At 46.8% G+C, this 11,396-nt stretch overlaps 1 protein-coding gene across 3 annotated transcripts in view; it reads right to left on the bottom strand.

Moving 5' to 3' along the window:
- arhgef10la (Rho guanine nucleotide exchange factor (GEF) 10-like a) overlaps window positions 1-11,043 on the bottom strand; it is a 112,273-nt gene extending 101,230 nt beyond the window's left edge. For 2 of the 3 annotated variants that reach the window (XM_031567347.2, XM_031567348.2), the window contains exons 1-2: window positions 10,592-11,042; window positions 1,960-2,322 (exon numbers count right to left, since the gene is read on the bottom strand). In XM_031567347.2, coding sequence (XP_031423207.1) covers window positions 1,960-2,317 — 358 coding nt within the window. In that variant the 5' untranslated portion in view covers window positions 2,318-2,322; window positions 10,592-11,042. Of the gene's footprint in view, window positions 1-1,959; window positions 2,323-10,591 lie in introns of all 3 variants that reach the window. The other variant, XM_031567345.2, reaches the window with a different exon arrangement.
- Window positions 11,044-11,396: the final 353 nt, after the last annotated feature.

The raw sequence follows: 11,396 nt of genomic DNA on the forward strand, positions 1-11,396 counted from the left end.
GTGTGCTGACAACAACCTGGTGCTTAACACCCAGAAGATCAAGGAGATCATTGTGGACTCCAGGCGGGCTAGGAGCCACGCACACACCCACATCTACATCAATGGAGTTGGAGCAACGAGGGGTGTCAAGATTCAAGTTCCTTGGCATCCACATCTGCAATGATCTCACCTGGTCCCTAAACTCCTCCATCCTGGTCAGAAAGGCGCAACAGCACTTTTGCTTTTTACAGTGCCTTCTGTTACCAGGATATTGGTGGTCTTCTACTGCTGTGTCATTGAGAGCATCCACACAAACTGCATCTCAGTGCACTATGACAACCACCGTAAAGCATTCCAGCGGGTGGCGGAAATAACCCAGCGGATCAGCGGCACCCAGTTACCCATCATTGACAAACAATACCTGGGAAGGGAGAGAAACATCATTTAGGATGCCTCCCTCGCTAACCATGGAGTTATCACCCTCCTCCCATCTGGCAGGCGTGACAGGAGCCTCCGCTTCCACACCGGCAGGCTCAGGAAGAGCTCCTTCCCTGAGGCTGTGACCCTGCTGGACTCCACACCTCCACTCAAATAGCATCATTGCACTGTTTACAGTATTTTAATGAACACAGTATCTAGACTATTCTTATTTTGCACAGACTGAACCACCTACACTGTTCAAATAATGCTACTGTACTGTACCAACTGTGTATATGCTGTTCATACTGCACATACAACCTTACACTTTCTATTCTCTGTATGTGTATTTAAACTATTTACATATATAACTCCCTACTCTCTATCACTGCACTTATTGTAAGATATATCATCACTTATGCTGTAGCACTTAGTTTTCCTGCACTTTGGCTAATCTTGATTCCAAACACATACAGGGCAGCTTTCGAACAGCAGCCTTGTGATCCGCCTTGAGGCCCAATAAAAAAAAAACAACAACAAAGCAACAAAGAAAACAAACAAACAAACAACCCAGACAACCACACAATCAAAATGCAATCCGCCACCACACCATAGGTGCAGCCAGCACTTGGAGCGCTGTGAAAATCGCAGGCGGGACTTGCTTTGAAATGTACAACACACAGCAACAAAAAGGAACCTTCTGAGACATTCTGCAAGTGCTGAATAATAATAACACGACACAAAAAAAAAAAGCTCCCTGAGTCGAGGGGATCATCGTGGCCCCAGCCGTTTATGCACGCTGTTACGTAACAGCACCTCACACCCCCCTACCCCCCATTCATTCCCTGGGCCATTCAATGATGCAGCGAGCCTGTGAGTGGCGCCAGCCTGCGCCCCAACGCGGTGCTGAACGATTACTCCTCACGGGCCCTGCTTACAAAGCCCCTTAATCATCCCGCTAATCACCTCTCACTAGCAAGAGCAGCGCTGGGGATTAGAGCCGCTCTGCCTACTGTACTGGAGGTGGGGTGGGACTGAATGGAACAAGAGCGCAAACTGCTACAGTACATGCTGATTAGCGCGCAGTTCCTCGCAGAGGAGGAAACGGGCTTTGTTGCAGTTTAAGTAGTACATGTCAAGGGGCTGGCTGTCGAGGGACAGTCAGAGGGTTTGTTTTCTTTTTTTCACCGGAGCAGTGATTATCAGCCGTGAGATCACAGCCCGAGGCGGGAGAGGCTCTGCTTACTGAGCACAGAGCATAAACAGTTTAATGAGTGAGCTGTATGTGACGCAAACACTGGTCAAATGACAGTTACTGTAGTACAATACCCCTTGTTAATGGCTACAAGCAGAATGTATTTGCATTTACATTGATTCATTTACCAGAGGCTTTTTTATTCAAAGTGACCAAGTGATTATGCTACATCAGTATGTTTTTTTTTTTGCATGATTTCAGTGTTGTTAGTGGCCTGCTCTACCAGTTCAGCAGCAGGAACTCCTGAGGCATATGGTGCAGCTGTGGGATATGATAGCAGGTGTTACATGTGAAGAGGTTTATCTCACCTGTTTGAGGGGTGCAGGTTTCACCCTGAGAACTGGTGCTCTCCTGGGCCATAGAGGCTGCTGCGGTTATTTCCTGGATTGACTTCACTGCTGAACATTTGTCAGTCTCGGCCTCTGGCTGGTGAGGTTCCACCACTGCTGCACCAGCTACGTTGTCCTTGAGAGTGCCTGCGTCTCCTTTCATTGTGCTAGGAGGTGCGTTACTCCCTGGAGCCAATACTACAGAGCTCCCCTGGTCTTCTTCATCGCTATCCTCAAACTCAAACTTCTCGCCTTGTTCCTCCTCCTCGTCCTCGTCCTCCTCCTCCTCCTCCTCCTCAGCTGACCTGGCCTGCTGCTGTGAGGCTGTAGAGGACATATGTTCTGAAAAATAAACAATAAGAGTACATATGCTTTATCTGGGCTGCAGACGGAGACATTCAGCATTATCAAGTATTATTATGTGGATTACGAATGATCAAGTGCAAACTGTTGTGCATATGGGTATTAAGATGAAATCCTATTGCAAAATGATAAGGACTGTTTACTCAAATATGGGCTTACGTGGTGACAACAGTGTTGAAAAGACCACCTGTCGTTGCTTCAGGCAGAAGCTGCCTTAGCCTTAAAGCGTGCATATGTATACATATATACAGACAAACTGCCTTAGCCTTAAAGCGTGCATATGTATACATATATACAGACAAACTGCAGTTAAAGTGTTCTGAGCCTAACTCCACCCACTGCATAATTTAGAAAAATGCTAACAAGTGGCAAGGGGCTGAGGGGTGGCTCCCTTGAATGGTTAGCCTCGCTCAGCACATGAAATGAATGATCAGCATATGAGACAGGGGCTGGGGGAGGTGGGCCTTCATTTCATGACGTAGATCACTCCCAAAAGGTTGACTACGTCAGCATCAGCCTTGCAAGGTTCAAGATGATTTTAAACAGTAGGTGGCGTTTTGTGCCATTTTCAACCCATAAAATGACGATTTGTATAAAAATGGTAATTTTGAAAAAATGTTAACACCAGCATTAATGTGTCTTGTCACATTGAAGTCCTATCTTTTAGTTTACATATAAAAAGAAAACACATTTAGGTGTATACCTTGTCTTTAAATTTAGATTTTAGATTTGAATCTCTTTTAAATAATGTTGAGTCCCTATTCAAGAAGATAATGTTGCTGAGTTGCTAAGTGTTAACATGAGGTACTGGACATACCAGACATCATCTACACTGTGTGTGTGTGTGTGTGGAAGGGGGGGTGGGGGGGGTATTATATTCAGCCAAAAGAACAATTCAAATCTGTGCATAAGCCAAACGAAAAATGCAGTGTGTAAAAAGAAAACTAACACTGTTTATATTTACATTCAGTGGTGTATGCAATAACATTTATAAAACTTTCCAGTGTTTCCTTTTATGGGGAGGTGAACATTCCTCTGCTGTACAGCAAAACATTTTGCAGGGAAGGTTGTATAATACAGTGTGTGAGATTGCAATATTGTTTAATCATCTTTTTTTTAAATAGCACACAAACAACTGACAAAAATAAACATAAAGTCCTAACCAGAACTTCAGCAGAAAGAACAAACACAACCCTGGAATGTTACTGTTGCGTTGTAGAGAAAGAAACATTGAACTATTCAAACTACTCAACATCACAAACGTTTCTTTGTTCACATGTCACTGGTTTGGTTCGTGACATCTTTCCTGAAGAGGAAGATGGTGTGTCCAGTCAGTTTCAGCAAAATATGAACCTTTTTTTTCTCCGCGGGGATGTATGAGACTCTTGTGTCTGAGAGAGGCAGTATCTAACAGAGAGGAGATTAAGCTGATGGTACAAGTGGGCATATGGTTGATGAAGGGGCTCTTAACATAATTAAACAGCCTAAAAGGTTTTACACAGAGATTAATTCCACCCATTAAAGTATTTCTCTCATTATGGTACTAAAACTAAACAGCACTCTTAGTAGTAATAGGCTGCACTTCAGAATCCACCAAAAAGTTGATGCGGTTCAATGAAGTGCACCTCAGTACCAGCGTAAGACTTGCTAGTGTGACCAAGCACACAGTCTTGTTATCTTTGTAGGAGCTTTCGTGTTTGGATGATTGCATGGGTGAGTCTTGTGTTTTTTTAGACCTGTGGGATTTGTTACTTCTAGTCTGGCAGTTACCACTCCTGATATGATAACTTACAGTTCAAGAGGCCCATAAGAGCCTAAAGGAGGTTTGCTTGAGGTGCTCCAAAAGCCAAGAGACATTTTACATTGAATTAGCCATAAAACAACACTGATCTGGGATTTAAAAAAAAACAAACACTTCATAAAGACATGGAACAAATATTATCCCAGAGGACAAACAGAATAAACAGCTACTAGCTAACTGCTAGCTCATTATCATTCCTAGCCTTTAACATGCAGAACATGTCAAAGTCCTCCTATCTCTCCCTGCCCTGTCACAATCACACAGCACTGAATGAAATGCTACAGCTATTAGCTTCACTTTCACCTCTCAGACAGCCCTTTGCCAGCTTTACGAGGGACTTTCTCCCCAGCATCTGCTTTGCATTTCGATGAACTCCACTCTGCTTCCTCCCTGGCCCAACATTCCTGGCTCCCACAGGGGTCTTTCCTCCGTGTCCAACGAGAATGACATCACAAGATGTTGACAGTTCTAGGCCTCAAGCAGAGCAAATGCCAGGATACACAAACTGTCAGCCAAACGTCCCGTTATCACTTAACAGTTCGGTGCCAAAACGACTGTCTCCTTATGCTATCAGAAATATATGACCTCATTTTCTTTTCAATGGGACATTATGAACACGAAGTCCGCACATCCATGTCAGGCTGAAGATGCATGGACATGACAGAGTAGTACAGCTAGCCCACTAGATGTGCTTCAGTTCATAGAGCCCCTTAACGACTTACAGTACCGCAGGCTCTCTTGGGGTCCCGTAAAAGACCTTCAACCACAAAGACATTGGCACTGATGGAGGTTTTTAAGCACACAGATATAATTAAACAGCATGAGTGACCCCCATCATTGTTTCCACATCTGCTGCACTGAAAGGGGACTCATTCAGCCCCCCTCCAAAAAGGCACTATGCAGACATTCCTGGGCTATTCCATGGCAATGCAGGCCAAGAGAAATCTCATCTGTGTGCAAAGATGAATCTAGATGGTGACACAGCCAGTGTGTTAGTCAGCATGGGGCTTTCAGTAACTCAGGAACATAGTGACTTGGTGACAAAGGACTTACATCATTGCAAGAAAGGGCCTGATACTTTTTACAGTTGATTGTGAGATTCTATTTAACACTCAGGGGATTACATCTTTTCCATGTGTTCTACTAGGTACAGCAGTAATTGGAATTGGGATGTCCATGAGGAAAAGTATTCAGTAATGCCTTCCAAGGGTTATGAAAATGTGTTACATGTTTTAACAGCAGCCTTCCTGCGACAGTATTCTCGTAGCTTGTGTTCATGTGGTTCTGATCCCAGAGCTGGTCACTAATGCCGGGATCAGACTAGACAATATTTTTGTCTTTCACGATATTCACCATGTCAGATCAGGCAATCGTAGTGCCATCAAGTCTTGGCGTGTCTTGGTTGGGAGACTGGCCATACTACAAGTCTGACCCAGACAGTTCATTGTTTACGTCCTTGTGTGTCCACGTCCAGGTCGTCAGAGAGGACGAATCAAGAAATTGTCAATCATGGCTACAGAAGTGTGATGGCTACAGAAGTGCTATGTGTGATGCTGGTGGTCTTGTGTTCAGCCAAGAAAAAGCAAAGAAAGAAATTACCTGTGTGACAGTATGGGCTGTCTATCCTTCAAAGAGAACTTGAGGTAATGAATGTGTTATGTCAAGAACATTACATAAATGGAGCTAGCTACCAGGTTCGCTGTGTGTACGCCAGAGAGCACTCTGTCGTCTTATTGGTCAACGTGAAGGAACACATCATAGGAGTTCGGACATGCTAGACATTTCGTTGGGGTGTAGTGGGGCGTCCCAGATGCCACATCGCTGCTCTTCGATGATGTTACTCTACAAGACAAGCTTGTCATTCCCCATGTTAATATTCGGGCCCGATGCCGGAAATGTGTTGGTGACGACAAAATTCTGTTATAAAAAATTCTCATATAGTCTGGTCCTGGCATAAGAGAGCACCACAAACACAGTTTCTGTAACAGGCCCACTCAGTCCTCGGATGCACAAAGAGGCCTTTGTGGGGAAACCCCTCGGCACAAACTCTCAAAGCATTGTTCCAGCATTTTGTCACTGACAAAGTTCATTACCTCACAGGTCAAGGGGTCAGCTCCATGAAATATGTTAGAGGTTTGGCTGGATGCAGACAGAACAGAGGATCTTGATGTAAGGCTGCATTGCTAAGGCTGTAAACATCTAAACGATAGGAGTTCAAAGCCATCCAGCTATTTACAATGGACAGGCTTGGTCATTCAGAAGGCACTCTCATCAAAGGACACTTATTAGACGTGTTTTTATGGATTATTGATTCAGCTTTCCCAAAGGAATAAGAGCCGAAGATTTAGAAGTTGCTTGCTCTTTCCAGTGACCTCAACAGGAGATGTTTTAGTCATACCAGTCGAAAAATAGTTAAAGTGTTTGGAGTTAAGGTATTAAAATTTAGTAACACATTCAAAATGAAGGCCTTTTGAATTTCAACCAGACACAACCTTGGAGACCATGTGGCTTCACAACAAAACCCAGTGGTGAGCGAAGGATTGCAACCTTGAGTTCTAAAGCAGACATTCCCCCCCACCAGTAGTGCGTGCAAACATTGTTCAAACCTCTGTTCACATGTTTTTGACTAACACTTCAAACAAGAGGGGTCAGATTGGGGACATTGACCTTGATATCCCACCTACGGCATGGACTGTCAGGAGAAGAACAATAAGGCTGTTTGTTGCACTTACAGGCTTGATGAGTGAGATCAGATATCAAGTAGATCAGGTGGTGTCAGGTGGATGTGCTTTTTGGACTGAAGAAAAAAGTCAGTGCTTTTAATAAAATTACAGAGATAATAGAAATATAAAATAATAGAAATATCAGACCTCCACTTTATATGGATTATATGGAAGAGAAATGTTTGGAAAAGTCCAATGGGTCACTGAGAGGAGCAAGTGTGCAGTGGTGTGCTTGAGCCTGTGAGTCTGGTGGCACAGCAGATGAAGTGATTACGGTGAATCATTACATAAACAAGAGCCTCTAATACACATTAAGCGGATCAGAGCAAAAACATTTCTGGAATGTGTCGTATACCCTAAAAATCGGTGGGCCAACAAGGTGTAATATAGACTGTCAAGACCACATGCCACCATCTACCACGTTACCCATTACAATCTAACATACGTAAGCAGTGAGCTGGACACAAACATGCCAGCCTATGACAGCAGTGTTTGTTCCTCGTGCTGGGTGGCAGTGGCTGAGGCGATGTGTCCATAAACACAGAGGCGTGACAGTGAGGCACTTTTTGCAGTAGCTGGCGTTTACAGTGGCCTGGTGACAAGAGGGATGCGCTCAGCACCCGGGACCCCTTGCCGGAGTCTCTCCTCCACCGTATGCATAATGCACAGGCTAGCCGCGGGGGCCAGACACAGTGACCGCGAGTGTGTGTCCGGATCAATGGACAATAGCCACACGGCCACAGCTGCTGTTGGCGCGGTGTAAACAAACATGGAATTTTCTCAGCGGTGGAGTGGTAGGCGAGGAGGCGCACTCTTTACCACCTACTCGGAAGGGATTCCTTTAAGGGTGTGTGGGTGATGGCTGCTGACAAAGCATAGCTTGATCCCCCCACCTCCCCATCAGGTCTGGGCTTTAAAAGCAGTCTTGCGGTAAAGGACAAGTGATTGTTGGGATGGGGGTGTGTCATTGTGTGCTGGATCAAAGAAGCTCCTGTGCAGAGGAGAGGGAAGGTCAGGCATTCCCACCATCAGTGGTAAGAGCTTCAGTAAGCCATTTAAGGAGATACGGCCCTGTGTGAACTGCACACACAGACAGATCATGTCATCCCCTGCTGCCAAAGCAAACCAGAGCAGAGAGAAATGCTGGCTACATTTTGCCCCATGTTTTCACATACTGTTACATAACGTGACACTAAATAAATCCCAGTCTTTTAGGATACGCACTCTTTGAACATAATGACATCCTAACCTCTGCGGTGCTTGAAGTGCATATAGTTGGCAGTTTGTCTCAACCTATTACGTGATGGAGAGCAGTGTTAGACGGCTCAAGGGACTAGCTGAACATTCAAAATAACCCAAAAACCATAAACCTTCAGGATGGACGCTGTGTGCTGCACTGTAGACAACGCAGAGAGCATAAAGAATATTAATGTACCCATACATTTCCTAAATGGTGGAGCAATAAAACAACATCCAAACAAACAAACACAAAAACAAACACAAAAACACATGGACACTTTGCCTGGGATCCGGCCCTCTTTGTCTCACTGTTGACGCTCTGTGTCTCAGGGCCAGCTGCTCAGATGCCCTGCTCAGACATGCATGGATGCATAATTCACACACATGTGGGCTGCTGCTGCTGCTGCTGCTGCTGCTGCTGCTGCTGCTGCTCTTCCCCCACAGCTGGTGCAGGGAGGCGGTGAAGGATAACCTCTGTCAGAGGAGTCGGCTGATGCCCACATCTCAGCCTCCACTCGAGCAGCCAGCTACTGCCCTAAACCCATCATGAGCAGCCACTGCCCTAAACCAAGCGCTCACTGACAATGTCCTATGTAGACAGGTGGCACTGAAGTGTAAATAATTAGTTGTGGCGAACAATGTAAATATATGTTGACTCCACAACATAGACTGCTGTGACAGTCAGTCATTAGTTCCCAGACGGTCCAAGCAGCAGATTTTTGTAATTATATGGTCTCTTTGTGAAGTCTGGAATATTTACAGTATATGGTCAGTGCTTCCTTGTTCTGTTCTGGAAAACATGAAGAACTTGCTTGTCTAACTATTTAAAGGCTTAACTCTCCAAAAGTGCATGGGCTGGTTGAGATGAGAGTGTCAAATCACCATAGACGTTATTTTCACCATAGAAAGTATGGCACACAAGGTCATACATAAATAAAGCCGATCACAGATGGTCCAGGCCAGGTGAAGCCCCTGGGAATGCCTTCAAGGTAACAATAGTGACCTGCTGCTGATGACACAGAGATGTGCCGTATTCCCACACATAACACTGATCATATCTCTTATCATGTGAGAACATTACTAGGACACTATAAAGTTTACCGATATTTCACATAAGTAAAGCAGTTCTGGGTCCATAAAAGTAGTCAGTCAGGTTAGCTCTCTATGGCTATAATAGATCAGTTTGGAGAAAGTGTGCAAATTTTGCAGGGAGCGCTAGGAAACTGTCAGCCACATAGCTCGCCGTCCTATGGGGCAGACACACACCCGCACACCTTTCAAAACAAGCATGGCGTGAGAGGCAGGACGCACACGGCACACCCTCCACGCGATATCCAGGGTCGGGTCCCCCGGGGAGGCTTCCACCCACGCCGCTCCCAGCTCCCTGCTGTCTCCCTGGAGAGCCAGGGGCCACAGCTGTGCACCGTTGGCTACCACGCTGGGGAGAGAGGGGACCCCCTGACAGGGTGCGTTTGTGCCCGAGCTCCCCCTGGGACACGCACGGACTGTTAATGACAGCAACACTTTTAAGGCAAGAGAGAGTGTGTGTGTTTGAGAGAGAGGGGGGGGGGGGAGGGGGGGTGCAAACAAAAAGAAAGGGGAGAGAAACTCCCGGTGCAAACAGGAAGAAAAAAGAAATGTCGTTCCCATGGAATTCTGGGATGGAAAAATCGGTGAAAAGGGAAGGGAAGGGATAAGCAAAGAGAGCTCCATCCAAGAGCCAGATTAGGGGGGGAGGCTGGATGATAAGGTTGCCTTCCTGCATGCCAATGCACTGAGGGCCTGTGAGACCCAGCCAGGGAGATGGACATCCCATCATGAGGAGCTCTCCTCCTCCCCTGCCTCCCATGTGTGTGGTCATGCTGTTCAATTAACGTGTGCTAAATTACAAGCACTTAACAGTAATGAAATATAAATGAACCAATTGTTATCTTATTGTTAATTGCATTGTTAGGAAGCACTAAAGTTTAGGAGGGTAGGCCTAGTCCACAGTCCAACCCATCCTCCTCCTCACACGCTGGAGGAGCACGAGGCTTCCTCCATCCTTGTTTCCGTCGCATTAAGAGGAGCAGTGCTGACAGAGGAGCCTGGGAGGTCAGTGCCTGTTTAATTGTCCAGACCAAACTGTCGTTGAGACTAAGCCCCTGGGCTTTGTGTCTCGTACCCCCCTTCTCTTCTCCCCTCTCCCCTCCTCTCCTCTCCTCTCCTCTCTCCCCTCGACAGCCACGGGCTAGCGGACAGCAGGGCAGAGCACACAAAACAGAGCAGCCTCCTCTCCCACCCCCATCCAATGTCCTTTCACACTGCCCCCTCGTCTTTGTTGCAAGGAGGCCATGCAGAGACAGCCTGTGTGTGTGTGTGTGTGTGTGTGTGTGTGTGTGTGTGTGTGTGTGTGTCAGCTAGAAAAAGGGGGAGAGAGAGGGGGAAAGAGAGAAAAATAAATGTCCACAGAGGACAGGATGATAAAGTACATGAGCAGACTCACCTCCTTGTGTGCTGCAGTGCTTTCCAGCCAGCTGGTCTCGAGCGCCGTGCCTCTGTTGTCAGGCTTTTAATCCCAAACCACCACCCCTTGCAACTTCACGCTACGAGACTGACCAGCGTCTGCAGCCCTGCCTCATCCTCCTCCTCCTCCTCCTCCTGCTGCTGCTGCTGCTGCTCCTGTTCAGGGGCACCTTCTCTGTAACCGGGCAGGCAGGTCACTGGGGCTCGGGCGGCCGAGAATATCCTGAGCGGTTAACTTTCCTACACACACACTCGCTCGCTCACTCACTCACTCACTCACACACACACACACGAGTTAAGTTCCCCGTTCTCTGCACAGCACTGGCCGTCCCACTCTGGTTCTCTCCTGCGTTCTCTCTCTCTCTCGCACACACACACATACACACACACAAACACACTCCCTTTTGCTGACAGAGGCCCCTGTCTCCCTCTCTCCCTTCTTTAGTTTGGCCCCTCCCCTCTTTCTCTCTCTCCCTCCCACCCCCCCTGCTGTTAAACGGACACGGCCCACACAGGGCAGGGCCAAAACGGCTCTCCTGGGCTACAGCCAATCAGAAGAGTGGCGGCTCATTGTTCAATCACAGCCGGGGCTGCAGGCTAGGGGGCGGGACTAAATGCACTGAAAGGAGAGATGGAGGGAAGGGAGAATGAGTGGGACAGAGAGAAAGGGAGTGAGAGAGAGAGAGAGAAAGTACAAAGTAGAGGGAGAGTGTTTGGCCCAGCTTGAGAGATTACGCCATCTCAAAGCCTCCCTGCAGGAGCAGAAATAGAACTATGCGGGAGAG

The sequence above is a fragment of the Clupea harengus genome, chromosome 5 (assembly GCF_900700415.2).
Source record: "Clupea harengus chromosome 5, Ch_v2.0.2, whole genome shotgun sequence".
NCBI classification, from domain to species: Eukaryota; Metazoa; Chordata; class Actinopteri; order Clupeiformes; family Clupeidae; genus Clupea; species Clupea harengus.